This window comes from Saxophila tyrrhenica, assembly GCF_035928015.1.
Source record: "Saxophila tyrrhenica strain CCFEE 5935 chromosome Unknown scaffold_2, whole genome shotgun sequence".
NCBI lineage: Eukaryota > Fungi > Ascomycota > Dothideomycetes > Mycosphaerellales > Extremaceae > Saxophila > Saxophila tyrrhenica.
In genome coordinates, this window is record NW_027041734.1 from 47,022 (window position 1) to 72,338 (window position 25,317).

Consider the following 25,317-nt stretch of genomic DNA (forward strand, 5'->3'; position numbering starts at 1 on the left):
AATACCTCACCCATCATACACCTCCCAAAGAGTTTGCATCGCGATACAAGACCAAAATGCCATCCGTTATCGTCTTTGGAGCCACGGGCTTCCGTATGCAACGCCTTCAACATGACCCACTTGAGAGGGAACCTCCGCTGACAAGTCGCTCTCCCAGTGGGCGCTCCGTTGACCAGAGCCATCGTCAAAGCGCATCCAGACTGGAAGGTGACGGCGTACGTTCGAGGCACTCGAACTTCCGACGAGGTCAAGAAGGAGCTTGGGGTTAAGCGCATCGAAACCGGGGACTTCACCGAATTTGAGAAGATCAAAGCGTTATGCAAGGAGAATGATATCGCTGTGAACGCAGGAAACTCGTTCACGGATGCCCCCATATCAGCAATTGTTGCTGGACTGAGTGAGCGGTCGGAAGGTCCGAAAGGCAAACTGCTTCATATCAGCGGTAAGTCGGTGCTGTCTTACCCACTGCTCGCGTTTTCGGCACGAGCTTTGGCTGGGGATTTGTCACTCGTGTCATCCCAGAAGAAGGACCCAAGAGCATGCGCTGAGGGTAGAACAAACAGGTGCCGGCAACTTCCTTGACTTCGGCACGACAGGCGAATTCAATCCCGCGAGCAAGGTGTGGGACGATGACAACGAAGAGGACATCAAGCTTGTGAACGACAAGATGTTCAACGGGCAATCGGACGTCGTGTGAGTTAGCCCTCCTCAATCGGGGTTCCATGGGAGCCAGAATAGTACACTGATTTGCGTGCGTAGAGCTCTCCAAGCGGGCAAGAATGGCGCTGTCGACACCTACGTCGTATGCACTCCGGTTACATACGGCGGAGCTGCGGTCGGCTCGAAAGGCATGGGTGTCGGTTATTCGCTGATTACCGGCAATGCCAAACCACTGGGTTATGTGCCGTACATCGGAAATGGCAGCGCAGTGTTGAGCACAGTAAGTCTCTGAATACGCTATTCAGGATGCACCGCTGACCAGCATCAGGCGCACGTTCTGGATGTGGTGCCTTTCATGCTGAAAGTGCTCGAGCTCGCCGCATCCGGACCCGCTCAAGGAAGCGTCTACAGCCGGTGGTTCAACGTCGAGACGCAGCGTGTTGCCTGGAAAGACATGGCCACAGAGCTGGCCAAGGTCATGTATGCAAAGGGCATCTTCAAGTCGCCGGAGGCAAAAAGTGTGCCGCTCGAGGAGGCAGGGGAAGGCGAGGTCAAGTACCTCGTGGCAGGCAACATGTTGATGCACACCAACCGCAGCGCGAGAATGGGCTTCAAACCTACTCAGCCGAGTATCTTGACGCAAGTGCACGAGGATTTGAAAGACGCTGCGTTGTAGGGTAAGTGTCAAGGGTTGGAGTTGGAGAGAAGAGGGGAGGAGGTGAGGTTAGAACATGCATTCGTTTTGAGCGCACGGTCCATGCTTGGTCATCAAAATGGGAACTTCAACTCAACATCCAACCTCTGCCTTCTGATTCACAAGCACTCCAAAATACTGCAAAGATAGATGTCATATCGAACACGGAGTAAACGTGGTTACGTATGTTGCATGGACCATCTGTAATGCTACGTCACTAAGATAGTAGGTCATGAAAGTCTGTTTTAAACCATGATCTTTCTGCTCTCAACACCGGGTCCTCCTGTCTTCAATGGACTTCAGCTCCAGCCATGCCGAACCCATGGAAGCCCATGAGAAGCCGTGCAAGACTTGCCGTCACCGCAAGGTCCGATGTTCCAAGACTGATCCCTGCACCAACTGTCAAAAAGCCGGCATACCATGTTCGTATCCTGAAGAGCCCCAACAGGCCTCCAGGACAGCTGCAGCACTGGCGGAGAGAGTCCGGCAGTTGGAGGGGACCATTGCGGATCTCCAAAATCAGCTGAGCGAGGGATCGTCGTATCGTGCCGAGGGCATCCCGAGCCAGCCTCAAAGGCCAAAGGATCGCGTCTTCTTGGTCGACGAGATCGCTCGCGATCCTTTCAGCAGACTTCCTCAGATCAGATGGGATGTCGAGGCCGCCTGGAGAGGTCGTTTGGTCTCTTCCGGTGGCAGCTCACGTCATCTCATCCATGCCTTCTGGGGATCCATGTACGATGAGGTATGTGTCCCACCCTGTAGTTTGAGACGCCCCGTCGCTGACGTTTCCATCGATGCCAGATCGGCTCGCTGCAGTTTGTTCTCAACCAAGATGCGCCCTCGGCATCCCAATGGCTGTTACAGACACCCGACTCTCCGTGGCAGCCGCTCTGTCTCCAACTCTGCCCCAGCCGCGCTTTACTACTGATGAAAGCATACATCTTTAACGTCGACCAGTTCATCCGCATCCTGCACAAGGGTACAATCTTGAAGCAGCTGAACCATCTTCAGCGAGGTGTCGGCGACGCTGGCTCCGAGGTCCAGCTCAGCGCTATCTTCAACCTTGCCGTGCTTAGTCTCACGGAGCAAGACTGTCTCGAATATTTTGCAGAAACCCGAGATGCATTGCTCAGGAGGTTCAAGCGCGACGTAGAGCAAGGTCTGGGGGTTTTGGAACTGACGACAACCCACAAGCTCAGTACCCTGCAAACACTTATTCTCCATATCGTAAGTATCTTCGCCAAAGATGCAGCCAGATGTCTCTAATACCAATGTGAAGGCTTATCTGGTTTGGACTGGCTCTATCCTCCATGCGAGCTCTTTGCTAGGTCTTGCTGTCCGCATTGCCCAGCGGCTCGGCATTCATCGGGATGGAGTCGGTCTCGGCCTCTCGCCATGGCAGATTGAGCTTCGGCGGCGTATATGGCACTTCATGCAACTGGTGGACAGCTGGTGCATGGAGAACCACGGGCTTGACAGTGCGGTGCATCTTGGATTTGCAGATGTGCAACTACCTCAAAACTCCAACGACTCGGCCTGGGATACCTCCGACTCCTCTACCTATCGGCCGGTCGCAGACGAAGGCTTCACTGATATGACTCTGGCCCTGGTACAGTACGAAGCAGCAGCCCTGCTGCGGCATGTCCTCGCACACAGCGCCCCATATAACGGGCAGGACCAAGAGTATGCCGAGTACCACCACGAGCTGCGACGACAGGCATGGGACGCGGTGCAAGAAAGATATATCGAACGACTGGATCTAAACACCCTCCAGCAGTCCTTGACATTGGATATTGCAAATCTGACTTTCCAGAGAATCCATCTCACACAGCTGAGGCCATTGGCAAGAAACAGTGCCTGCATCACAACAACATACAAAGCACTTGAACACAGGTAAGTCGCTTTGCTCAAGACATGACCTCTGAATAACCATCCGCCAGACTCGTCACCATCGCCCTAGATTTCTGCGACACCGTCCAATCCATCCGCGACAAATACGCCCACCGCCGACTCGACTGGTGAGTCTCACGTGAACAGAACCCCTTCCCTCATTTATGCTCTAGGGTCTCAGACAAGTCTCGTGGCAGATGGACCAGAGCGCCTGCGGCTATCCGAGCGGATCTGTGCTTGTCGATTAGCTACGAGACTTGGGTCTGACCCTCTGCCATCGTCCAGATTAGGCGCGGAACACTTCTGTATGGCCTTTCTGATTCACGAGACATCTGCTGACGGGTTTTCCTTACGTGCGCACAGGGCCATCATCCGCGTCTTCTCCTGGCACGCCCTCGCCACCGAGCTCTCCACCGTCCTGAGCAACGATGCCCTCAGCACTTCACCGGAAGCGAAGCGTGCGCGGGAGAAGATCGCCAAAGTCTTCCGGGACAGACCGAGCATCGATTACCTGCGCGGGAACGACAGTCTCTGGCAGCCGTTCATCCGTTTACACGCGGAGCTGGAGATGCGGCAACGGGCTGATGAGCAGATGGGGCAGGAGCAGCAATTGCAGCAGCAGCCGATGTGGGATGCGAGCGGAGGCGGCCTGGACGATCTGGTGGGCGATGATAATTTGTGGCAAGCTTTTTGAGCAATGTAAGTGCTTGCAATCTTAATGAAGAGCGTTAGCTACATGCACGTTCAGCCCTCTTGCCCTCGACTCTTCTGCCATTCCACTCGCCGCATCTCACTTCTCAGGGTGCCTGTATTTGAAATCAGCATTCAAACTACGACAATCCGAGCAAGAACCAACGTACCATGATGGCTTGCGCATGAAGCTCTCGAGGCGGTCACCTTTGTCTGGGCTGCCACGACCGCGGTGTGGCAGTGGCGTCAGCTGCGGCGAGAGTAAGAGCATGGTCATTTCCGGAGAAATAAGACACGGGGATGTTTGGTGACATACCATTGCAGGCTGCGCGTAGGCGGTCGACATCAACGGCGGCTTTATATCCGTCTCCATCTTCTCTGCCGAGCCTCCCTGCTGCGTGACGGTCGGCACCTGCACCTGGTACAGCAACGTCTTAGCATATTAACGTCCGCCTTGCGACTCCAGGGGACTTGCCTTCGTGTAGAATGGCTTTTGAGCCTCGACGGCACGGAGCTCCTCCACGGTCTTTCCAAGGACAAGCGCATCCGCCTCCAGACACTCTTCCGGATCGTCGCTCTCCTCCGCAGCTCGCGCCACGTCTTCCGCATGCTTCGTGTCCATATCGGCTCCGATCCCTTCCAGCTTCGCTTGAGCCGCTTCATCTCCCTCCTCCTCGTCAGTTGGCTTCTCTTCGTCGAGCACCGTCCTGAGCTCGTCGAGGTCTTCGCGAATGGCTCTCATGGGACGGTCGATGGACTCTTCTTCGCCTGCACGGTTGGTGTGAGCACAAATCGTTTCACGAAGGAGAAGGGCGGAGGATAAATACGCACCGTCGGGGTACCGGCGCCTGACGAACCGCCACAGATTCTCTGCGTCCTTCCAGTATCTCATGGCATCGTGCCAGTTGCCGACAGTGGACCCCGTCAGGATCAACGTCCTAATGCGGTAGTAGCGAGGTAGGTGCGATTCTCTCAGAAGCTCCTTCGCCTTTTCAACGAACTCATCAAGACGGTCTTCGTCACGGAGGTCGCAGATATCTTCGTAACGTTTGCGGAAAGATGCGTCAGTCGCACTCTCTTCCCCCATGGTGTGTGCGTGTCTGACTGGTGCTGGATGGTTTCAAATCAGATTTGGCCACTCGTTTAGAAGTTCAGAAGTGTGAAAGAGATTTCAGAAAGGGCCGTGAAGCTGGTGAAGTGAGGTCGTAAATCACGACATCGATGGAAGTGAAGTTCAAGTCGTTTCACCCGCTTCACACGCCTGCGAACACTCTGGCGCCGCATCTCACAGCCATACCTTATTGAACTTATGTGCACCCTGCACATCTTCGTTGCTGTCAAGAGCGAAAATCCTCTCACGACGGCTTTCGACTCGCTCATCGAGCAACACCTTCACAGTCCGGCAGAGCAAGCACACGCCAGCCACTCCCTAGCCATCAGCTCTGCTCGGTGCATCTTCACGAGCGTAGCCCGCTATGGCTCGCAGCAAGAAGGCTCGGATCAAAGCTGCTGCTGCTGCGGTCCCTCCGTCGCCACCAGGATGTGGAAGACCACTGACATGCAGTCCCCGTCTTGTCACCGAACGCCGCAACGAGCGACTGCAAGATCAGCTGCAGCGCCGTCTCAGGATTGCACGCCGCGAGGTATGGCTCTAGGGAAGTCTTCAAATCTCAGGTCCACTATGCTAAAATTGGGCTCGCTATCAGGAGAAGCAGCTAAACCGCTCTACCAAGTACCTCGATCCCCGCCGCCTCGCTATCCCACCTGTCCGTCTGCTCCATCGCAACGACCGTGGACGAGTTCGAGACTTCCACCGTCTGCCCCTACCCCGCGCTATCCATTCTACCCCGAACCAGTACCCCGCCCACGATGTCCTCTGTTTTGCTCTACAAGCCGCCCCTATGGAGGCCTTCCCTCTACAAGGATCTTCGGCTTTCGCGCTCGCTCATGTGCTAGTTGCTATCATGGTCTGGTCCTTTACGAAGTCGTCCCTCTCCAAATCGCACCACACCATGCTGGAATGGTTGCCTTCGGTCAAACACACCGCGCACGTCTTCTCTGCTCTACCTTCTTCGGCATACCACGTTCTTCGCCGTCTACCTGGCCTTCCGCCCTGCAACGCTGATCAGGTCACCGTACAGGAAAATGGCACGGATATCGCATTACCGATCGAACTTAGTTCATACACCGTACTGTTATCTTCGAGAGCTGCTCGTGCAGACAGGCGTTGACGAGGGGAATTGGCAGCACTTGCGCCAGCAAATGATCCTCAGGCAGCACGACACGACGATAGTGACGATGTCGATGCATTTCCCGATCCACGCTTATCTTCAGAGGAGCAGGCTCAAACCGCCCAAGCTGCCGACAATCACCAAAAGCGGCCCACGAGGCCGAAGATTGAGCCGTGTGAAACGGTTCTTCTCACAGACCCTGAGAGCCTGCTGACGGGGGTGATGTCGTCTCTTCGTGTGCTTTTGGGGATGGAAGAACATTGCCAGATAAGTATGCCCGGTGGGCTGCTTTCTCACGGTAGGTGGCTTGCTGCTCATCTCGATCCTCGCCTTTGGTATCCCACGACTGCCCATCTGCCCGCCTGCTGAGTTGCTGTGAGCGCACACAAGCTGGAGCCGTGTGGATCGGCGGAGCTTTGTTGGCCTGTTCGAGAGGGTAGAAATGAGAAAGGCACTAATTTGTACGATCCGTTGCTGGACTCAGACATAGACTCAGACTTGGGCAGTCGGACTGCGTCCCTCAAACATCCATCAAATTGAATAACAGCTCAGCTCCCACCACAGCCCCTTTTCATTTTTTTGCGGGTGGGCGAGAAGGTCGGAGTCCCCTGGAAAGTCGACATAGCACTCTCTGCTCCGGCTCAAGCTGCTCCACCACAGGTACGATCGTGCCCTGAGAGACGAATGCTTCGCAAAGTTACATCTGCATACATTGTCTGTATTCTGCAAGCACAGCCATCTTATACCCGCAGGCCTGCATAATGGCCTCCTTTCGCCTGCCGATCTGCTTGCCTGCCATTACCGTACCGGGCCCGTGTCCTGTATACTGTATGTAAGCCCGCGTAGAACGCTTTCCCCTGTCCCATCTCGCGCCGTGAACGCCTCGTACACCAGCAAGGCAGAAACACTGCCATCCAAAGCCCAAGGCCGCCATACGCCGCAGAGTCGAGATAATGCCCAAACACATGCCCACGCCATACCCGTTCGACAAACAACCCTTACATAATAATCGCCGGAACTGCCATCTCGTCAGCACACCCTCTCACCCACAAGACGGTAAAAAGATTGCAAACTCACCATCAACATTCTGCTTAATACTCTTATGCGGCAGCACACTCGCCCCGTTACAATATACCTCATCCCCAATGCTCACATCATCCCCCAACACGCTCACATTCTCCATTCTTGCCCACCGCCCGATCGTGCTGTTCCAGCCCACAATCGTGCTCTTCACCCAGGCATGCTCTTTCACCTTCGACCCCTGCAATAACACGCACCGCTGTAAGCGCACACCATCCCCGATCACCACGTTCGGCCCGATGACGACGTTGGGTCCGATCTTGCAGTTCTTGCCGATTTTGGCTGAAGGGTCGATCATGACGTTGCCACCGTTGACGTACGATTCCGAGGTGGAGGTGAGGAGTTTGCTGCCCTTCTTCGTCAGGGAAGAGAGGTAGAGACAGGTCCCGCTGAGGAAATCCTTCGGCTGTCCGACGTCCATCCAGAAGCCCTCTAGATCAAAAGAGTGGAGCTGGCCGTCTTTCACGATCGCGGGGAACGTCTCCTGCTCGATGGAGGTCGGGCGGAGCTCGATGCGCTGCAGGACGGAAGGGTTGAGGATGTAGATGCCGGCGTTGATGCGGTTGCCGACGAACTCGACGGGCTTCTCCACGAAGCGGTCGATGCGGGAAGGGTGGTCGGGTTTGTGCACGATGACGCCGTATTTGCTCGGCTCTTCGACTTTCGTGACCACAATCGTCCCCTCCTGTCCATGCGACTTGTGGAATTCCGCCAGTTGTTCGAACGGGAAATCACAGATGATATCTGAGTTCAGAACGAAAAACGGGCTATCATCTTTCCCGAGCGTCTTCTCCGCCAATTTTAATGGCCCAGCGGTACCCAATGGCTCGGTCTCGACGGAGAATTCAATGTTGATGTTGTATTGTTCTTCGTACTTCTTCAACGCGGCGGTCATGACTTCGGGGCGGTAGTTGACGGCGAGCACGATGTCGGTCACGCCGGCGGCGGCCAGAGCTTCGATCTGGTGGGCGATCATGGGGCGGTTGCCGAACTCGACGAGGGGCTTGGGGAGGGAGAGGGTGAGGGGGCGGAGACGGGTGCCGAAGCCGCCGACGAGGATGAGAGCTGGAAGAATGTAAGCGAGGGGTATACGTCTGGTTGTTGTTTGTGCTGCTGACCCTTCATATTGGCGGTGTTGTGGTATGAAGCGAGGGGATGGGGTCGGTCGAATCGCTGAAGCTTGCGCGGGCAGTCGCCGAGTCACTTCGAGTCAGTCGAGGATGGAGTGAGAGGCGATGGTCTTGCGGTGGAGTACAAGACCTGGTATGACAGTGTACAGCGACTGAAGAGGTCAATGGGGAGGAGTAGTCTGGACTGTAATGGACAGGTGTAGCGGTCTGAACTTTTTGACTTGCGTGGCTCGAAGCTGGACCCTGCTGCAAGCCTCCTTGCTTTTCAGGGACGATGCGCTCCGAGCCAATCAATTGCCCGGCGGATGGCTATAAATTGATTAAGCCTTCTCGCCTCCGTGTTGTCTTCTCCGCGAGGCGAATGCTGGTGATTGGAAGAACACGTGCTGGCTTGGAGTCGCTTTCGTGGCGACGAGGACACTGCCAGCTACGACGGAGAGCACGGAGAAAAGAAGGAGGTGAGCAGTACAGCGTCTGTGTTTCCAACTCCTCCTATTTCAGAACATTGATCAATGGTTGTCCAACCTCTATACCCCATCCAAACCAGCGTCACAACTCATGGCATTTTCGCCAACGACCCGCGGGATGACCGCACCTTCCAAGATCTTCAGCATGAATCAGTCATACCCCCACCCCCTCAAACAACCCCCGACACTCCTCCACCACCCCCATCGGCAGCACAAACACCGGATGCACAAACTCCACCACATCCTCCCTCTCAATCCTCCACCCCTGCAACTCCGTCTCCGTCGCCTTCTCCGCCGTCCAGTTGAAAGCCGCCGTCAACCTGCCCTTTTCGCCATCCCTAGTGGGTGCTGCCTTGTCGTACTGGTAATGATTCTGCGCATGCGAGAGCCCCGCGAGCGAGTAACACGTATGATACGCATCTGGCCGAGTGGAAGGTTTATCCCGCATCCCGCCCTTCTTACCCGGTTGCTGGCAGCAGGTCAAGAGATACCGGATCAGGGCTGCGCGGTTCCAGACATCCGCATTCATCCCGTTTGAAGCGGCAGGAGCAACAGCAGCCTGAATCAAATCCCAACACCCGCCCACCCAATGTGCATAACACGCATCGACCAATTTCTCCTGTCGACCCTGAAACCCGCCTTCCGGCTGCGTCTGCCGCGCCGCGAGCCAGGACAGCAGAGCCGGAGCGTCGAGGTACTTGGGTATGCTGACGTGCGGTGCGTCGAGGATGCTCAGACATGCTAAGGCGCAGAAGGCGTAGGCGCCGTGGGCTTCGTTGGTGGGAGCGCCGCCGATGCCGCCTTCGTAGGATTGACAGCGGCCGACCCATTCGCCGAGGCGGTCTGTGAAGGTGGTGAGATCTGCTTTGCGCGCTGGAGCGTCGGGTGGGAGGTCGAGGGGGAGGTTGAGGAGGGTGATGATCGTCATGGCGCAGTAAGCGCCGCGAATATCTTCTTCCGCTCCTACAGCCATGCGGAAGCCGCCGTCCGCTTGCTTGACCGTGCCCAGCCATTCCCACATCGCTTTGCGGTCAATCATGTCCAGTCCTCCGATCGTAGCGAGGGCGAGGACGGTTGCGTAGCTGCCGGCGCAATGGCTGTACTGTCCATGTCCGCCTCCGAAGCCGCCGGTCTTGTTCTGCAGTGGGCGGACGGTCTCCATCAAACGGTCGCGGAATTGGCGTACGTCTTCACCCAAAATGCTAAGACCGGCCATAGTCCAGTAGAAGAACCACGGCCTACTGGCGTCGATCGCCACATACGGCGCTGGGAACGGTCCGAGCTGCGAATGGAGAAAGTTGACATGCTGTTCGCGGCGTAGGTGCGGGAGGCCATGGCTGTTCAGTGGAAGACCTTGCGTATCTCTGCCGGTGAGAAGAGGAAGGCAGTCGGCGGTAACTTTCGTTTGTGCTTCCGAGGTCGTCGTTTGCAGCTCGTCGTGGAAGAGGTTGAGAGTCGCGGCTTGCAGCCATGGTGGCAAGGATTCCTCTCTTCTTCGTTCAGCCTTCGATGGTCTGCCTGGGAATGGGATGCCAGAGTTGTCGGATTCTACGTCTTCGTATGCGTCGTCGTCGTTGGAAGGGAGCTCTTCAATGCGAGCCTTATCTTGTAGTAGTTCGTCAAGCGTATCTTCTGGGTCATCGTCCCTCTTCACGAGCGGCATTTTGCGTGTTGGAAAGAGGACTTTGGTTTTCCTGGAACGTCGTGGGAGACGAGAGGTCATGTAATTGAAGTAGAGGCGTCAAACAATGCCTGCCCGCTTTACTATTGTTCAAAGGCATGTCTCGAACGTGCGTCTACCTTGCGTTTGCACTGCTCCAGCATGCTTTTGCCATCAATGCCAATGAGACCTCCAGAAGACTGAATAACTATCCAAAACAAACAAGCAATGACCAGCGTTTGAGCAACGAGAGATGGACGTAGAAGGTGAGGTAGGTGGCATATGGTTGAGATTGGGGTAGGTGTAGACGAGATCCACCACCTCGACTTCACCACCTCCTCTCCTATATCCACAACATAAACATGTGATAACAACACCAAGCAGCTCATACGCTGCTGTCATTGTCCAACATGTCACGACGCCGCCCCGGCCACTTCCTCCCCTTCCGCATCCCATTCTTCCGCATCTTCTACAGCACCACCTACACCACCCTCTACATCCTCTGCCTCGGCATGCTCGCCATCCCGCCGGCGTCAATGATCTGGTCCGCCATCCAGAACCAAGCGTACCAATACGTGATTATGATTGGGGGGACGTACATCCTCACGGCGCTGATCGCCATCTTCATCTACGCCAGCCGGCTGTACACGAATCGCACGGTGTTGGCGGGCGTGGGGAAAGCGTATATACCGATCGAGGATGGAGAGCTAGGCAGGAGCGTGAGGAAGATGATTGTGAAGCAGTTGGAGCGGAGTGCGATTGTGGCCTGGGAGAGTAGGCCACGCGACTTGCTGGGAGAGATCTTGGAGGCGGAGACGGTGGGCGTCCTCCCCCCCGAGGCAGAGGGCTTGACACGCAATGACTACACGGTGGGAAGGGAGATATCGGTGGATCCCGCGCACCCGCCGTGGGGACACGTGCAGCATGCTGGGTGGTCCTCCCCGAGCCATTTTGAGGAGAACTCCACGCCGAACCTGCATTTCGCCATGGTGATCGATGAGCTGCCGAACCTGATTGAAGCGAAGGCCGTTGCTCTGGCGCCTGCTGAGGAGACTGCGGTGCCTGCCAATGGTCCACCGATGGCTGATCCCGTGGTGGCGGATGTTCTGCGCAGACCGGAAACCATGAGCATGCGCGACTACCTCACGCAGCTGTCCTATCTTGGCCTCGTCAATCCATTGGAACTGGGACAGAGGTTTCTGATGCAGTACGAAAGGGCTCGATTCGGCAGCTCACCGGTTACGGAGCAGGAGTTTCACAGTCTCATGGCTGATTTCTCGGAGCTACTGAGTGGTATGGCCGAACTCGACGCTGCTATTATCGAGCAAATCCGCGAGCAAGCAGGAGAGAAAGCTTCCGCGCTGGATGAAACAGAAGACGACGATGCATCACTCACGGCAACATCTACACTCCACAGTCCTGTCACAGCTCGTACGGCGCCGTCTAGATCCACTACGCCATACATCAACCAGAACCTGGAGAGCGAGGAGAGTGTTGGCTCCGTAATCCATCAAGTTCCACCCGAAAGCAAAGATCGGTCACCCACTGAAGCAGAGGAAGCTTCAATCGCAGATTCGGGCAGTATTTTGAGTATGGAGACTGACACTGGAAGCGTATTGAGGCACAGGCCTAGTTCTGGAAATGGCTGAAATGGGGTTCATCTGAACTACCACAATCATCTAAAGGTCGCTCTATCAGTGCACAGCTATGGCGCCGGACTCAGTACTCTCCGGGAGACCCTGCTGCTCCGCCTGCTCCTGCGCCTGCTGGTAGTAGAGATTGTTCTCATCTAACCCGACATGCTCGCCAACTTGGTAGTTGACGCCGTTTGTCCCATTCATTTCGGCGCGCCGGGGCACGATCAGTCGGCCCAAGTACTCCGCCACTAGCTCGAAGCCGTCCAGCTCGGCGACAAATCCAAGGATACCATCTGGTCGCAATACTACGATCTCACCAGCATCGGGAGATACCTTGTACCGGGTGTGCGCTGAATGGTCCATATCCCAGTACGCATCGCCGAACTGCTTGACGCCCAGGTACTCTTCGAACGCCAACGGTATCCCCTGACCCATCACCACAGTTCTGAAGTCGACGGCATGCGCGAACTGCGGCGTCAATTTATCCACGTGGCCACGCAGTGACTTCAAGCTGGCGCCAGTGCTGTGCACATCGCCGGTGAAGACAACCACATGAAACTTCCCTTCGTTCTTGCATACGTCGTAGAAGCGGACAGGGTGGCGTGGGAGGCCGTTCTTCTGCAAGGATACGTCCGGAAAGCGTTGTCCAGGTTTGAGCCACGGCGGAGATGAGCCCTCGACGTTGTTAAGGATGTTGGCTGCATATTCGATGCCGAGACTGCCATCCTTGTCAGTGTCCAGTTCCGGAAGCGCGAGAGACGTCAATCCGGAGCACTCACCCACTGCTAAACCCACCAACACTTTGCATAAACTCCACTAGCAGCGTGTTAGTGTCCTCCTCGCGGTCCTTGTACTTGCCCGGTTTATGCTGAGAGATGAGCGCGGAGATTGTGCGGTCGTTCTCGATCAGTTGCTCCGCGGTCGCTTTGCGCTCGGTGGTGTATGTGGCTAGGACCTCTGGGGTGTACCATCCGTTGAGCACGCCGGCGAGTCGCCAGCCTAGGCTTACGGCGTCGTGGGTTCCTGTGTTCATTCCTTGGGCTGAGCCTGATGAGTGAGTGTGAGCAGCATCACCAGCCAGAAAGATCCTCTCGCGGTCCTGCAGCCTTGCTGCTACGTGCTGCTTCACGCCATACACGGTGTGCCATTCCACCGTCTCGAACTCAAGCTCAAATGGCGCAACCGCCGCTTTGGCCTCCCTGATCGCATCCTCCTTCGACATCTTCCGGCCGTACCGTTCGTACATCTCCGGACTGAGGACATAGCCGATCCGTGTTGCACCATGGTCAAGCGCCACGAACAGGACGTTACCGTGGGTCTTGGATTCGAGCGCACCGAAGCCGACCCTGGAGTCTGGCATGTTCGTCTTCACCTTCCCATCGATGCGCACCCAATGGTCTTCCTTATCTTCGCCTTCGAAGGGGATGCCTGCGAGTTTGCGCACCGCGCTGCTACCACCATCACAACCAACAATGTACTTTGCCTTAACCCGATACGTCTTACCATCCAACGTCGAGCAAGTGGCAGTCACCTTATAATCGTCCTTGGCATCCTCATCCAGCTCCAACCCTACCAACCTCACCGGCGCATGCACCTCGCCCCCCAACTCCCCAATCCGCCTCCGAAAAATATCCTCACTATACTTCAACCGAACATTCAACGAGAAATCAAAATACGTATCGGTGAAATTCTCAAACTGCGTCCACCCGCGCCCATGGACGCGCTTGCCTTCCTTGAAAGTCACGGCGCGGCGAGCGACCAGCCCGACTTGCGCCAGGTCGTCGTAGAGATCCAGTTGGTCCAGCAATTCGAGGGTGCGGGGGTAGAGCGTGCTGGCGCGGCCGAGCATGGGGAAGGCGGGGGATGCTTTGTCGGCGGCGTCGACGAGGTGGGTGGTGAGGTTGAGGCGGAGGAGTTGGTAGGTGAGGAGGAGGCCGACTGGGAGACTATTGGTCAGTGGGGTGGGTTACATATGGCTTTGGGATGTCTACGTACCGGGGCCGGCTCCGGAGATGAAGATGTCGACTTTTTGCTCGTCGGCCATTGTGGGGATTGGTATGTTAGGTAGTAAGAGGAGGCACTTGGCTTGGATAGCCTTGGAAGCTTGGTAGAGCTTAAGTATTCCGCAGTAGACACATCTATGTACACAGCTCCAGTCGACTCTCACTGTGTCTCACCCTCGTGTCAGAAACATTACGTCTACGTCTATATACCCACGCCCTTCGGAAGTACAGTCTCCACCGGCACCGAGGTTCTTAGATGAAGACGCGTGATCCGTAAGATGTCATGCCGCATTATCCTTTCCTGAGAGGAGGGGATGTCGCGGTAGGGCGGTTTTTGAGTTTGCGTAAGAGCTTCGTCAGGTGAGGGCTAGATTACGGACTGACGGGATTCTTCAGCCTTGGGGGTGGGCTGTGATTGTTTTCAGCCTTCTGGAAGACGTTGTCTGAGGACATGGCTGAAGGTTTTGATGAAGGATGGGTGCTCCATTCGGGCGACGCTGGATTCCATGTCGTACGGCTGACTGTCTGAGAACCCTACGGTAAGCTGGATCTGAGTCAGGCAGAGAAGAGCCGCTCATGTACGCCGCGGAACGGGCACTCCATCGTCGTCGACTCGCGGGGGCACAGGCTGCATCAGGCGTGGGTGAGGCCTTGTGAGACTGTCTCGGCCATCTCGAAGGTCGATATTAGCTGGTACCCTTCGTCCAAGACTTGGCAAAGAAGCAAAGCTGCGGCCACGTTCAAGAGGTAAGAGGTGAGCATGGTGAGGTGCAGTCATGTTATATTCCATCATACATATATCCTCGCTGTCACTTGCCTTCTCCATGTTCCAGAGTGCGCAGTATGCGCCCAACTCGAATGTCGCGATAGAACTTGCAAGACGAGTGTACTACATTTGATGAAGAGTTGTCAAACAGTTGAGTAAACCAACAAGCAGCGGAAGAGAAGGGTCACAACCTCAAGTATGACTCTGCTGGCTCGCCTGCGATGAGCTTGAGCTCTGCAAACGTACTAATGAGAACCGACGCAGCCGGTGCTCCAAGCCCCTGCCTTTCTCAAAAAGATCCCAGGCCTCCAGGAAGATGGTCGAAAGACGACAGTTTCAAAGGAAAGGCTGATCGAGAGAAGATCGAACCCTTCAGCAGTTCAATTGCAACCGAAAGACTTACTCACAGCAGTCTTCCCGGCTACGGGCTCCCAGCATCCATCGCCGTCGCCGTCGCCCTCCGTGCGAAGGCGTCACGAGCTCCTGCTGCCCGGGGTTGGTCCGGATCACAGCGATTTCTCAAAGTTCAGAGGACAAACCCCTTCGTAAAGGGCACGCCTCACAAAGCCAGCCTGTGGGGGCCATCACCAGTTCTCGTGCAGCCTCATCCACGCGGGTGTAGGCTGAGAAGGAACTTCTTTGTCCAGTTCCACAACGTACGACTTGAGCCGCTTCCTCCTTATGAATTCTCTAGGCAGGATTGCCAATCACTTCGCTGTTGTGGACGACCACTCCTCGGATGCCCTTGGCCTGCCTTCGTGTGCCGGCTAGTCGTTGGTCAAGGTCGTCTCCATGAAGGTATGGCGAGTCCGATTCGAGGATATGAGGCAGTGTCACGCAGGGCATCCCTTATGGTGGCCCCCAGATGGTCACGAAAGGATGCCTGGAGGGACAAGGTAGGTCCATTTCCCATATAAGAACCGCCCACACTTGAAGCAATCGAGAGTACTTTGCTCTTTCACTCAACGTTCAACCTTCAAGATGAAGATTCCTCCTGCTGCAGCGGCGTGGCTCGCGCTCGACACCGCCTACGCCATCCCATCCCGAACCAGACCCGACGTCGTCTCCTACGACATCGCTCTGCCGCACGGCCTCGTCGTCCGCGAAGAGGGCTGCGACGTGATCAATACCGTCCTCTCCACCATCGGCACAAGCAGCTCCCGCGTCGTCTACGCCAGCACTGCCGGCCTCAGCGCCTTCGGCGTCTGCCGCATCCTGCGCGACCACGGCATCGGCGGCATCGGCACCAACGACTGCTCCAGCATCGCCCTGATCGTCGGCCCGGTCGTGCTGTCCATCTTTGTCGCGACGGGGAGCGGGGCCGATCCTGCCCCTACCCAAGACACGGAGAAGCGATCCTCGCCGCTGCTGCTCGCCGACCACGTCCACAGCACTTTCGCGGGGCTCGGCTTCGAGCATGACGGCGTCTCTTCCGTGCCCCTCGCACCGCACGACGCCTCCTCCACCCACCTTCCCATGCTGGACCATGCCCACGTCAAGAACTTCAGACACGGCAACCACACCGTCGACCTCCACTACGCCGACTTCGGCTCCGGCAACGGCCACGTGCGCATCTCTCCTCCCTCCACCTCCTTCTCATCCACCAACCCCGAACACAGCAAGCGCCAAGGCCACGACGGACCCGGGTTCAAAATCTCCTTCACCTCGCGCCAGCCGTCCTTGCTGACACAGGACCACATGTCGCAGGCCTCGTACGCCATCGCGGACGACTGGGCCGACCGCGCGGACCGGAACGATCCGGAGAACATGGCGGATTACATCGGGTTCCAGGAGACCGACGACACGGCGAACTTCTACTATCGGATCATTCCGGAGGGTGATGGGTACGGGCTGGAGTATGAGAGTGTCGATGTTTGTGGCGGGATGGGGGGGTATCTGTGAGTGAGGGTAGTGAAGGGTGTCGTTTGGGGGAAGAGGGTGCTTTGCCGGCGAAGCATGCTCTGGGATCCGGCCGTTGGCAGCTGGAGTCGATCATTGATGGGTGGGAGGGAGTATAGAGAATAGGGGAGAACACAGCTTACATGGCCAATTCAACATTGGACGATTTAATTCCAGCCCTTGTCCGGATCCGCGACTGATCACGAACGGTAAGTTTGCAGCTGCTGTCCAGACAAAAGGCTGGAGCAGAGTGCACGTCTGAGATCGACAGTCCTACGATCAAGGCGATTCAAGTGCCTTGCTCGCGTAAAAGACATCGATGGAGTCATCTTGCAGACCTCCTCAACGGCTTTTGAGCAGGCGGAGGATGGCGGGGTGTCCGTTCTCGTTCGATCAAAGGCGGAACCCGTGCGGACGGGGACGCTGCGCCTTGTTCGAGCTTGATGGAGTACTGTACTTCGTTGTCGTGGGGACGAGAGCATTCTGTCGGTCTGTGTCCATGCTGGCGCAAGAGCCAGCTAGTGGAGTGTTGGAGTCGTCCAGTAAGTTGCAAGACTTCGCTGCGAGTGGCTGCACGTAGATGGAGTGGATGGTGGTGGGATGTACACTGCCACCACCAATTGATCGAAGATGGAGAATACCTGCCTTCAGGGCCGCGGTCGAGTCGGCACGGTCGACGAAGTTCTCCCGTCTCTCCGTCTGGAGAGCTTGCCGGCCACATATCAGTCAGGAATGAGGCAAGCAATTAGTGCAAGCACATGACAGAGGAAATTGCCTCTGCAATCCCTCAGCTTTGGGCCGTTCGCTGCTGTCTTTCCAGGTTCCCCCGCTATCCGCATGAAAGACGCCCCTGACATTGTAGGCGAGGCCATACCACTGGAGGTCGTCTCCCATCAAGCGGCCTCCATCCATTCAAGTCCAAGTATGGACTCGGCAATGTCCTTCCGTAAGGCTCCTGGCCGTCTTCCGGGGCGCAGCACACATAGTGTATAGTGCGATAGTTGTCTTGGTCCAATGAGCCGCCCTTCATCCAGACAGGAAGCCCATGCCACGTGGAGTTCTTGCTGCAGCTGTATACAACTCACTTGACTCGCCAAAATGGAAGACGTCAAAGGCTTCGTAAAGAGCTACTTGTGACAGCTTGTAGCAAGATAAACGAGCGTGTGGATACAGACAAGTAGGCGCAGTCAATCGGTCAATGGACGAGCAAAGGAATTTAGAAGGGCTGGGCGACAGGAGCGTGACATTAGGAAGGGCGCTTTCGCTAAGGACCGGAAATTTGTGGCCGTGTGTTGAAAGTGCTAGTAGATAGATAATAAAGATTGCAGCGCGATAGCCTAGCAGGTAGTTAGAAGGATTCGTGTTGTCTGCTGTTGGTCTGATATTCCACTCATATCTCGCCGTCGCGTGTGCTCGTGTTAAGACCCAGGATGTTTTCTTAAACGCGACCCAAGAACCGAGATCTCGCGAAAGACCCTGTCGACGGCGAACCGTTTGTGACGCGTCTGTTTTTAGAAAATGGCGGGCACATCCGCCGCGGTCATGTTGTCTCCAACACCAACTCTTCACTTGCCCGCTTCCAAGGTCAAGAACGTCGTGAGACTCGAACGCACGGCCGAGAGGATGAGTTCGAATGGCAGCGATTTGGGCGAGGAGATTCGGCGGCTGAGTCGCGGCAACTCGGTCGCGTCGTCGAACTATGGCGACACACGACCGGGCATGGGACGGGTGGGGAGCAACGCCAGCAGCAGGAGCAATTCGTATGGCGTGGCAAGATATGGCGGATCAAAACCGACGATGCTGGAGCGCGGATTGAGCACGAGGAGTAGCAGGAGCAGTTCGCATGGGGTCAATGCGGCTGCAAGGGGAGGAGGGTATTCGCCAAACGGATATGTCACTTCACCTGTCGGGTCGCCAACGGAGTCCTGGCCGCATGCTTCTCTCAGTCGAGTACAATCTGGATCAAAGACATCGCGTCTCGCGCAGGTCAGCGAGCCGTTGCAAGAGGGCCGACCGCTGGACTCACCACTGCGGCCGAGCTTCAGTGTGCACGAAGAGGAGGAGGATCAAGATATGCTACAGACCGCAGCAGGCGGACCAATGGACCGCTCGCGAGATGTTTCGCAGACTTCGTTCGGACACAGGTACGACCAGATTGCTGGACAAATCGCACAATCATTAGAGCACGTGCCGCCTTCGCCACCGAAAGACCCGGCGCAGATGCATCGTGAAGACGCGTTGCAGCAGTTGGGAGTTGGAGGGGACGAGATGGGACCACGGCGACCTTCGTCGACAGATACATACCGTGAGGCGCAACTAGCGTTCAAAGACTTTGATGGCGTGCACTTCTCCCCCGACACGGATGAGTACGTTGCGGTGGATGAGGCGGGCAACGAGGTCCGCCGTGTGTCTGCTCGCAGCGTGTCGGGAGGCATGTCCGAAGAAGCTGCTTCGATGCTGAGGACCGCACACGACCGGCCCGTTTCATTTGCACCTCCACCACCTGAAGAGGACATGGTCTACTATCCAGCCCCGGTACCCAGAATGCTGAACCTGCCTAAGAGGCTCTCGCAGCTGCCTTCAGCAGACGTCCAGGCTAAGAGGAGGTCTCAAATGCTGGGCGTAATGCCTGATAATGATAGAGCAGGAGCACCATGGCTGGCGCAGGAGGGGGGAGGTTCTCGAGGACACAGCAGGAATGCTTCTGGATCATCCGACGCCATACACAAAGCGTTCCTGAACGAGCGTATGAGCGGCAACATGAGCAATCTGCCACCCCAACTGAGGGCGAACATGTACTTTGAGCACCAGCCGGTACAGCATGATGTGGAGGTCAAGTCGGAGTCCGCTGTTGCGACACTGGACGATATTCTCGCCGCTTCTGCTACAGCACCCATCCACGCTTTCACCGATCATCCATTCGCGGGCGATGTGCGGAGCTCGGTGTACTCCATGGAACACATAGCAAGGAAGAGCACGGCAACGCTCGGAAGCGCACCCTCACCCGAGCAAAAGAAAATCAAAAAGAGACGAAGCAGTAGTATTGGAGCTTTGCTCAGACGGGCCACAAGCAACGACCAGCTCACCGACACATTGAAGAAACGCAACAGCCGGGGTAGCATCATGACGGAGTTCACTGAGGGTGGGAATAAGCTGCGGAAGCGGCAGAGTCAGTTGAGCATGGGCACGCAGCTTGAGCAGGATGGTCGCGTGCAGACGCCGGCGTCTGAACTCAGGGAGGGCAATCGACAGTCTGGTCTCATTGCATCGGCGCAGAATGCCGATGAGGTAGAGATGGACGACGACCGTCGAGTGTCGAGAGCTCCCACCGTAATGAGCAGCGGCTACAAGCTCGATGACGCAGATCAAATTGATGAGGACTTCAAGGAACTGGAGACGCAAGAAGATGCGGAAGAAGGCGAGCCCGTCTTTGTCCAGCCCAGCACTCTACTCGCCGAGCTTCAAGTCCGCAAGATGCAGTTGAAGTCGCGAAACAGGACTGCCGCCACGGCGTTCCCGCGAGGCATGCATAGTACGCTGCTCGAGCTGGACGCCGTGGAGGAGATCAGCAAGCGCAAACGCCAACAACAGCGCATCGCTCTGGCGTGGGAGGACCCGCACCAGCGAGCGCTGGAAGCAGACATGGACAAGAACGACGAGGACGTGCCGCTTGGGATGCTCTTCCCGGGCAAGGACGGTGCGACTGCGCGGAAGATGAATGATGGGAAGGACTGGGATCGGCCGCTGGGGCTAATGGAGAAGCGGCTGATGGAGGATAGTGAGCCGTTGAGCAATCGCAGGAATAGGTTGAGAGGGGTTTCGCCGGGTAGAGGGAGGATGCCGATGGCGAGTGCGTCGCAGTTGAATCTTGCTGCGGAGGTGGAGGCAGAGGAGAATGGCGGAGAGGAAGAAGATGAGCATGCGGGGGAGACGCTGGGCGAGAGGTTGCGGAGGTTGAGGACGAAGCGAGAGCTGGATGGCGCGCTTGCGGATATCACTGGCGATGAGAAGTCGGGCTCGAGGCCGGTGAGTAGGCTAGTCGACGACGTGATGAGTCAATTCGGCGGCCTGGACGTGAAGGATGAGAACGGCGAAGCAGCTGCCGGTGCTCCACCACGAGACGAAGAAGAAACACTCGGCCAACGGCGAGCCCGCCTGCAGCGCGAACGTGAAGCCGGCGGCGAGCGCAACGTCAGCGGCTCATCCGCCGACCGCCCCGGTCTACAATCCCGCAACAGCTTCGCCAACCTCCTCACCTCCAACCCCGTCGGCCAACGCACCGCCTCCAAAACCTACGAGCCCGCGCAAGGCTCCCTCCTGCACTCCAACGAACGCATCCAAGCCCGGCACCGCAATCAACTGCAGGCCACCAACACCAACTCCGCTGGTCTCGGCATGCCGCTCGTCGACTCAAAGCAACAAGCCATGTACGCCCCGAATTCAGGCGGACTGCTCGGTCAGCAGCACAACAGCCGCGCTCCTTCGGGAGGCTTCGCGGCAGGAACCTACAACAACGGCATGGGCGGCGTCCAACCGCAGCCTTCGCCCATGGGGGCCATGAGCGGCTACTTCTCCCCCAACCCTGGCATGAACGGGTACGGCTACGCAGGAACGCCGGGTATGATGTCCGCGTACAACCCTTACCAACAGCAGCAACAACAGCAGCAGATGGCTATGATGCAAATGCAACAGCAACAGCAACAGCAACAGCAAGCAATGCGCAACCCAGCCGCCTACCACGCCCTCCACGGTGGGCACGGCGGCGGTGGGATGGGGCAGGGCATCAACGGGTTCAGTAATGCGATGATGAATGGGGGCGGGACGTATGCGAGTTTTGCGCAGAATCAGGGGATGATGATGGGGGCTGGAGGTGCGGGAGGGATGATGGGGATGGGAGGCATGGGGATGATGGGAGGACTGGATGAGGAGGGACTGGATCCGAAGCAGAAGGCTGCGATTGATCGGTGGAGGGTTGGGGTTGCGCAGCAGTGAGAGAGTGCCTCCTAGCACAAGCAACACGAAGAACACAGACCTACGCTACGCCTCTCTGCGTTGGCCATGAACTGCTCATTGTCCCCTGTGCTTCCAGTGTGTTTGCAGTACTGGTCGGTAGCAATTATCCCGAGTCTTTTCACGAGGTTCGCGTCTCTGCTCGGTAGCAATTGTCCCGAGTGTGTCTCCTGGGGTTGTCTCGCAAGGCTCCGACACCCGACCTCACCTTCTTCATGCCTCTCACCAAAACCGCACAACTAGGAAGGTCCGGTACGCGTGCCTTGCGAAGACGACGACGATCAGCAGGAACAAGCTTGTTCTCAAGCATCATCATGCTTTCGAAAGGCTTCCCCGCAAGCACCGCTCGCTCTTGGTGCTGAACGTGGGAGGAGGGCCGATGCCAGCGATGCGACGACCTCCACTTTCGTCTGCAGGCGAGCGAGGGGTGTGTGGCATCGTGATTAGAGTGTAAGGTAGAGATGCCGGAACCTGGGGTCGGTATGGTATATAACGCTCTGCACAGCTCGCGGAGTGCGTAGCTCTTCTGCGTGGTGGGTACAAGCAGGTAGGGAGTACTCTATCACTTCTACGTCCATCTTGTCCGCCATGAGTGCTTCAAGAATGAAGATGCGTACGGCGGCAGCTCTGCTTGCTGCGACTGGCTTTGCTTACGGACAAAATGCTTCGATGATTTCTGGTCCGCCGTGGATGCATTCGAAGTTCACCAGCAGTCCGCCGGTTTATCCTTCGCGTATGTATCCAGTGGTAGCAAGAGGAGCGAGAGCGTACTGACATGTTCGTTTAGCCAACGCAATAGGCCTAGGCTGGGACGCAGCCTTCCAGCAGGCATCTGACTTCGTGGACCAACTGACGCTTCAGGAGAAGACAATGCTGGTGACCGGCGAGACTGGTACTTATCCCATTGACGCCTTCTTGCAGTCTCGCTCTGACATGTAGCAGGACCATGCACAGGCAACATCCCTGCCATCCCGCGCCTAGGCTTCGAAGGGCTCTGCCTCATGGACGGCCCTCTCGCCATCAGACAAGCGGACTTCGCTTCTGCGTTCCCGGCAGGAATCACAGTTGCAGCCGCCTGGGATAGGGATCTTGCCCGGCAGCGAGGGCAAGAACTAGGTGCAGAGTTCAAGGCGAAGGGTGCGCATGTCATTCTTGGGCCTGTGGCGGGACCGCTGGGACGGAGCGGGTATGGTGGGAGGAATTGGGAGGGGTTCTCGCCGGATCCTTATCTGACTGGGGTGTTATTTGAGGAGGTCAGGAGCCTTTTGGTATTCAGATGGTGAGGACAGTAAGGCTAACGTACAACAGACCATTGACGGGCTGCAAGAGAACGGTCTACAGGCTTGTGCGAAGCGTACGGTCATCCGTCAAACATCACCATCGCTTCTAGTGCTGACGAGTTGCAAGATTATATCGGCAACGAACAAGAGACCCAGCGCAACCCCAGTGAGAACGAAGACGGCAAGACGATCGAAGCGGTCTCTTCCAACATCGACGATCGGACCATGCACGAAGTCTACCTCTGGCCTTTCCAAAACGCCGTCAAAGCTGGGGTGGCCTCCATGATGTGCTCGTACAACCGCATCAATGGTTCGTATGGGTGCCAGAACAGCAAGACGCAGAATGGTCTCCTAAAGGATGAGCTTGGATTCCAGGGATACGTACGTCAGTTGCGTCGCGCAGGGTCGGAACGAGTGCTGAAAAGTCATAGATCATGTCTGATTGGGGCGCCACGCATTCGGGCTATCCGGCGATCCTTGCAGGCGAGGACATGGACATGCCAGGTGAGCCAGCATAGGAGCTTCTCGCCGACTCTCGCTTGTACTGATGCGAAGGGAAAGGCACGATCGGCTTCACGCCAGGAGGCCCTTCGTTCTTCGGTGGCAACATCACCAAGAGCGTCAACAACGGCAGTCTGCCTCTCGAACGAGCGAACGACATGTGTCGAAGGATCATGACACCCTACTTCCAGTTCCAGCAGACTTCGTATCCCATGATTGACGCAAGCGAACCCGCGCTCGCCGGAAATAGCGGTAGGTGCCCTCATATTGCTTGATGGGTTCGCTGCTAACGTACGCAGTATCCGACTACAACTACACCTTCAACCTTGGAAACCAATCCGACATCGACGTCCGCGACGACCACTCCCATCTCATCCGCGAGCTCGGGGCAGCGGGCACAGTCCTGCTCAAGAATACCAATAACACCTTGCCACTGAAGACGCCGAAAAACGTCGGCGTCTTTGGCAATGATGCTGCAGATATTACCATCGGTCTATACTTTGGCAGTGATCCCGATCTCCAGAACATCGGATACGATATTGGGGTTCTCCCAATCGGTGGCGGGTCAGGAACTGCTCGCATGACCTACGTTGTGAACCCACTGGATGCGATCAAGCAGAAAGTGGCGTCTTACGACGAGAAGGCGTTGGTGCAATACGTGCTCAACAACACCCTTGTCATTGACAGTGGTGGCTTGTAAATATCCCATTTCCGTGCTGATACGAGCAGCTACTGACGTTTTCACAGCGACATACTCTTTCCTCGTCCACCAGAAGTCTGCCTCGTCTTCCTCAAGACCTGGGCCACGGAAGGCTACGATCGGCCCTCGCTTCTCGTGGACTGGAACGGCACCGCCCTCGTCGAAAGCGTAGCATCCCAGTGTCCAAACACTGTCGTCATCACGCACAGCGGTGGCTTGAATGTCCTGCCTTTCGCTGATCATCCGAACGTCACTGCCATCCTTGCTGCGCACTACCCGGGCGAGCAGGTCGGCAACTCTATTGTTGATATCCTGTGGGGTGATATGAATCCGAGTGGTCATCTGCCGTATACCATTGCCAAACATGAGGATGATTACTCATTCGCCGACATTACGAACTCTACGGCTTTGCTCAATACCCAGGACCCTAATGCTTGGCAGTCTGACTTCAAGGAGAGATTGCTTGTTGACTATCGTAAGCTTAAGTACTCGCTCCCGCTGACCATAAGGGCAGGATATTTCGACTACGTCAACCAATCCGTCCAATACGAATTCGGCTACGGCCTCTCCTACACCACCTTCTCCATGGGCTCTGTCTCTGTCCAACCATACGCAAGCGCCTTAGACCTCTCCGCCACACCACCGGCCCAGCAGATCGTTCCCGGCGGCAACCCAGCACTCTGGGAGAAACTCTACTGCGTCACCGCCACCGTGTCGAACACCGGCTCCGTGGCCGGCGCAGCGGTACCGCAGGTCTATCTCGGCTTGCCGCAGCCGGCGAACCAAGATACGACGCCCCGGCAGGTGCTGCGAGGGTTCGAGAAGATGATGTTGCAGCCGGGCGAAAGTCGGGAGGTGAGGTTCGATCTCACGAGGAGGGACGTGAGTTACTGGGATGTTGTGACGCAGCAGTGGACGATTGGGCAGGGGAGTATTAGTGTCATGGCCGGGTTCTCGAGCCGGGATGTTCAGGGGACTGCTTCGTTCAGTCCGTTGGGTTAAAGATATGATAGCTGAGA

General features: G+C 56.6%; 10 protein-coding genes across 10 annotated transcripts; 6 read left to right on the forward strand and 4 right to left on the reverse strand.

Moving 5' to 3' along the window:
* Positions 1 to 56: 56 nt before the first annotated feature.
* Positions 57 to 1,336, forward strand: LTR77_001069 (uncharacterized protein; the record flags this gene model as incomplete). The annotated part of the gene is made up of 5 exons (XM_064798332.1): positions 57 to 93; positions 158 to 442; positions 564 to 693; positions 760 to 940; positions 989 to 1,336. 5 exons carry the CDS (start codon positions 57 to 59, stop codon positions 1,334 to 1,336), a joined length of 981 nt encoding a protein of 326 aa, XP_064662659.1.
* A 310-nt stretch (positions 1,337 to 1,646) lies between these two features.
* On the forward strand, positions 1,647 to 3,938 carry LTR77_001070 (uncharacterized protein; the record flags this gene model as incomplete). The annotated part of the gene is made up of 5 exons (XM_064798333.1): positions 1,647 to 2,096; positions 2,156 to 2,581; positions 2,634 to 3,247; positions 3,295 to 3,372; positions 3,608 to 3,938. The coding sequence occupies 5 exons, from the start codon at positions 1,647 to 1,649 to the stop codon at positions 3,936 to 3,938; spliced, it is 1,899 nt and encodes a 632-aa protein (XP_064662660.1).
* Positions 3,939 to 4,376: 438 nt separating this feature from the next.
* On the reverse strand, positions 4,377 to 5,021 carry LTR77_001071 (uncharacterized protein; the record flags this gene model as incomplete). The annotated part of the gene is made up of 2 exons (XM_064798334.1): positions 4,377 to 4,702; positions 4,766 to 5,021. The coding sequence occupies 2 exons, from the start codon at positions 5,019 to 5,021 to the stop codon at positions 4,377 to 4,379; spliced, it is 582 nt and encodes a 193-aa protein (XP_064662661.1).
* A 2,142-nt stretch (positions 5,022 to 7,163) lies between these two features.
* On the reverse strand, positions 7,164 to 8,370 carry MPG1 (mannose-1-phosphate guanyltransferase; the record flags this gene model as incomplete). Its single annotated transcript, XM_064798335.1, has 3 exons — positions 7,164 to 7,183; positions 7,243 to 8,310; positions 8,364 to 8,370. The coding sequence occupies 3 exons, from the start codon at positions 8,368 to 8,370 to the stop codon at positions 7,164 to 7,166; spliced, it is 1,095 nt and encodes a 364-aa protein (XP_064662662.1).
* Positions 8,371 to 8,902: 532 nt separating this feature from the next.
* On the reverse strand, positions 8,903 to 10,505 carry RAM1 (CAAX farnesyltransferase (FTase) subunit beta; the record flags this gene model as incomplete). The annotated part of the gene is made up of 2 exons (XM_064798336.1): positions 8,903 to 8,980; positions 9,003 to 10,505. 2 exons carry the CDS (start codon positions 10,503 to 10,505, stop codon positions 8,903 to 8,905), a joined length of 1,581 nt encoding a protein of 526 aa, XP_064662663.1.
* A 407-nt stretch (positions 10,506 to 10,912) lies between these two features.
* Positions 10,913 to 12,151, forward strand: LTR77_001074 (uncharacterized protein; the record flags this gene model as incomplete). Its single annotated transcript, XM_064798337.1, has 1 exon — positions 10,913 to 12,151. One exon carries the CDS (start codon positions 10,913 to 10,915, stop codon positions 12,149 to 12,151), a length of 1,239 nt encoding a protein of 412 aa, XP_064662664.1.
* A 45-nt stretch (positions 12,152 to 12,196) lies between these two features.
* Positions 12,197 to 14,183, reverse strand: LTR77_001075 (uncharacterized protein; the record flags this gene model as incomplete). The annotated part of the gene is made up of 3 exons (XM_064798338.1): positions 12,197 to 12,857; positions 12,919 to 14,077; positions 14,135 to 14,183. 3 exons carry the CDS (start codon positions 14,181 to 14,183, stop codon positions 12,197 to 12,199), a joined length of 1,869 nt encoding a protein of 622 aa, XP_064662665.1.
* Positions 14,184 to 15,889: 1,706 nt separating this feature from the next.
* Positions 15,890 to 16,810, forward strand: LTR77_001076 (uncharacterized protein; the record flags this gene model as incomplete). The annotated part of the gene is made up of 1 exon (XM_064798339.1): positions 15,890 to 16,810. The coding sequence occupies one exon, from the start codon at positions 15,890 to 15,892 to the stop codon at positions 16,808 to 16,810; it is 921 nt and encodes a 306-aa protein (XP_064662666.1).
* Positions 16,811 to 18,325: 1,515 nt separating this feature from the next.
* LTR77_001077 (uncharacterized protein) lies at positions 18,326 to 21,799 on the forward strand (the record flags this gene model as incomplete). The annotated part of the gene is made up of 1 exon (XM_064798340.1): positions 18,326 to 21,799. One exon carries the CDS (start codon positions 18,326 to 18,328, stop codon positions 21,797 to 21,799), a length of 3,474 nt encoding a protein of 1,157 aa, XP_064662667.1.
* A 621-nt stretch (positions 21,800 to 22,420) lies between these two features.
* LTR77_001078 (uncharacterized protein) lies at positions 22,421 to 25,300 on the forward strand (the record flags this gene model as incomplete). The annotated part of the gene is made up of 8 exons (XM_064798341.1): positions 22,421 to 22,550; positions 22,605 to 22,709; positions 22,760 to 23,003; positions 23,145 to 23,478; positions 23,529 to 23,601; positions 23,659 to 23,850; positions 23,898 to 24,294; positions 24,346 to 25,300. The coding sequence occupies 8 exons, from the start codon at positions 22,421 to 22,423 to the stop codon at positions 25,298 to 25,300; spliced, it is 2,430 nt and encodes an 809-aa protein (XP_064662668.1).
* Positions 25,301 to 25,317: the final 17 nt, after the last annotated feature.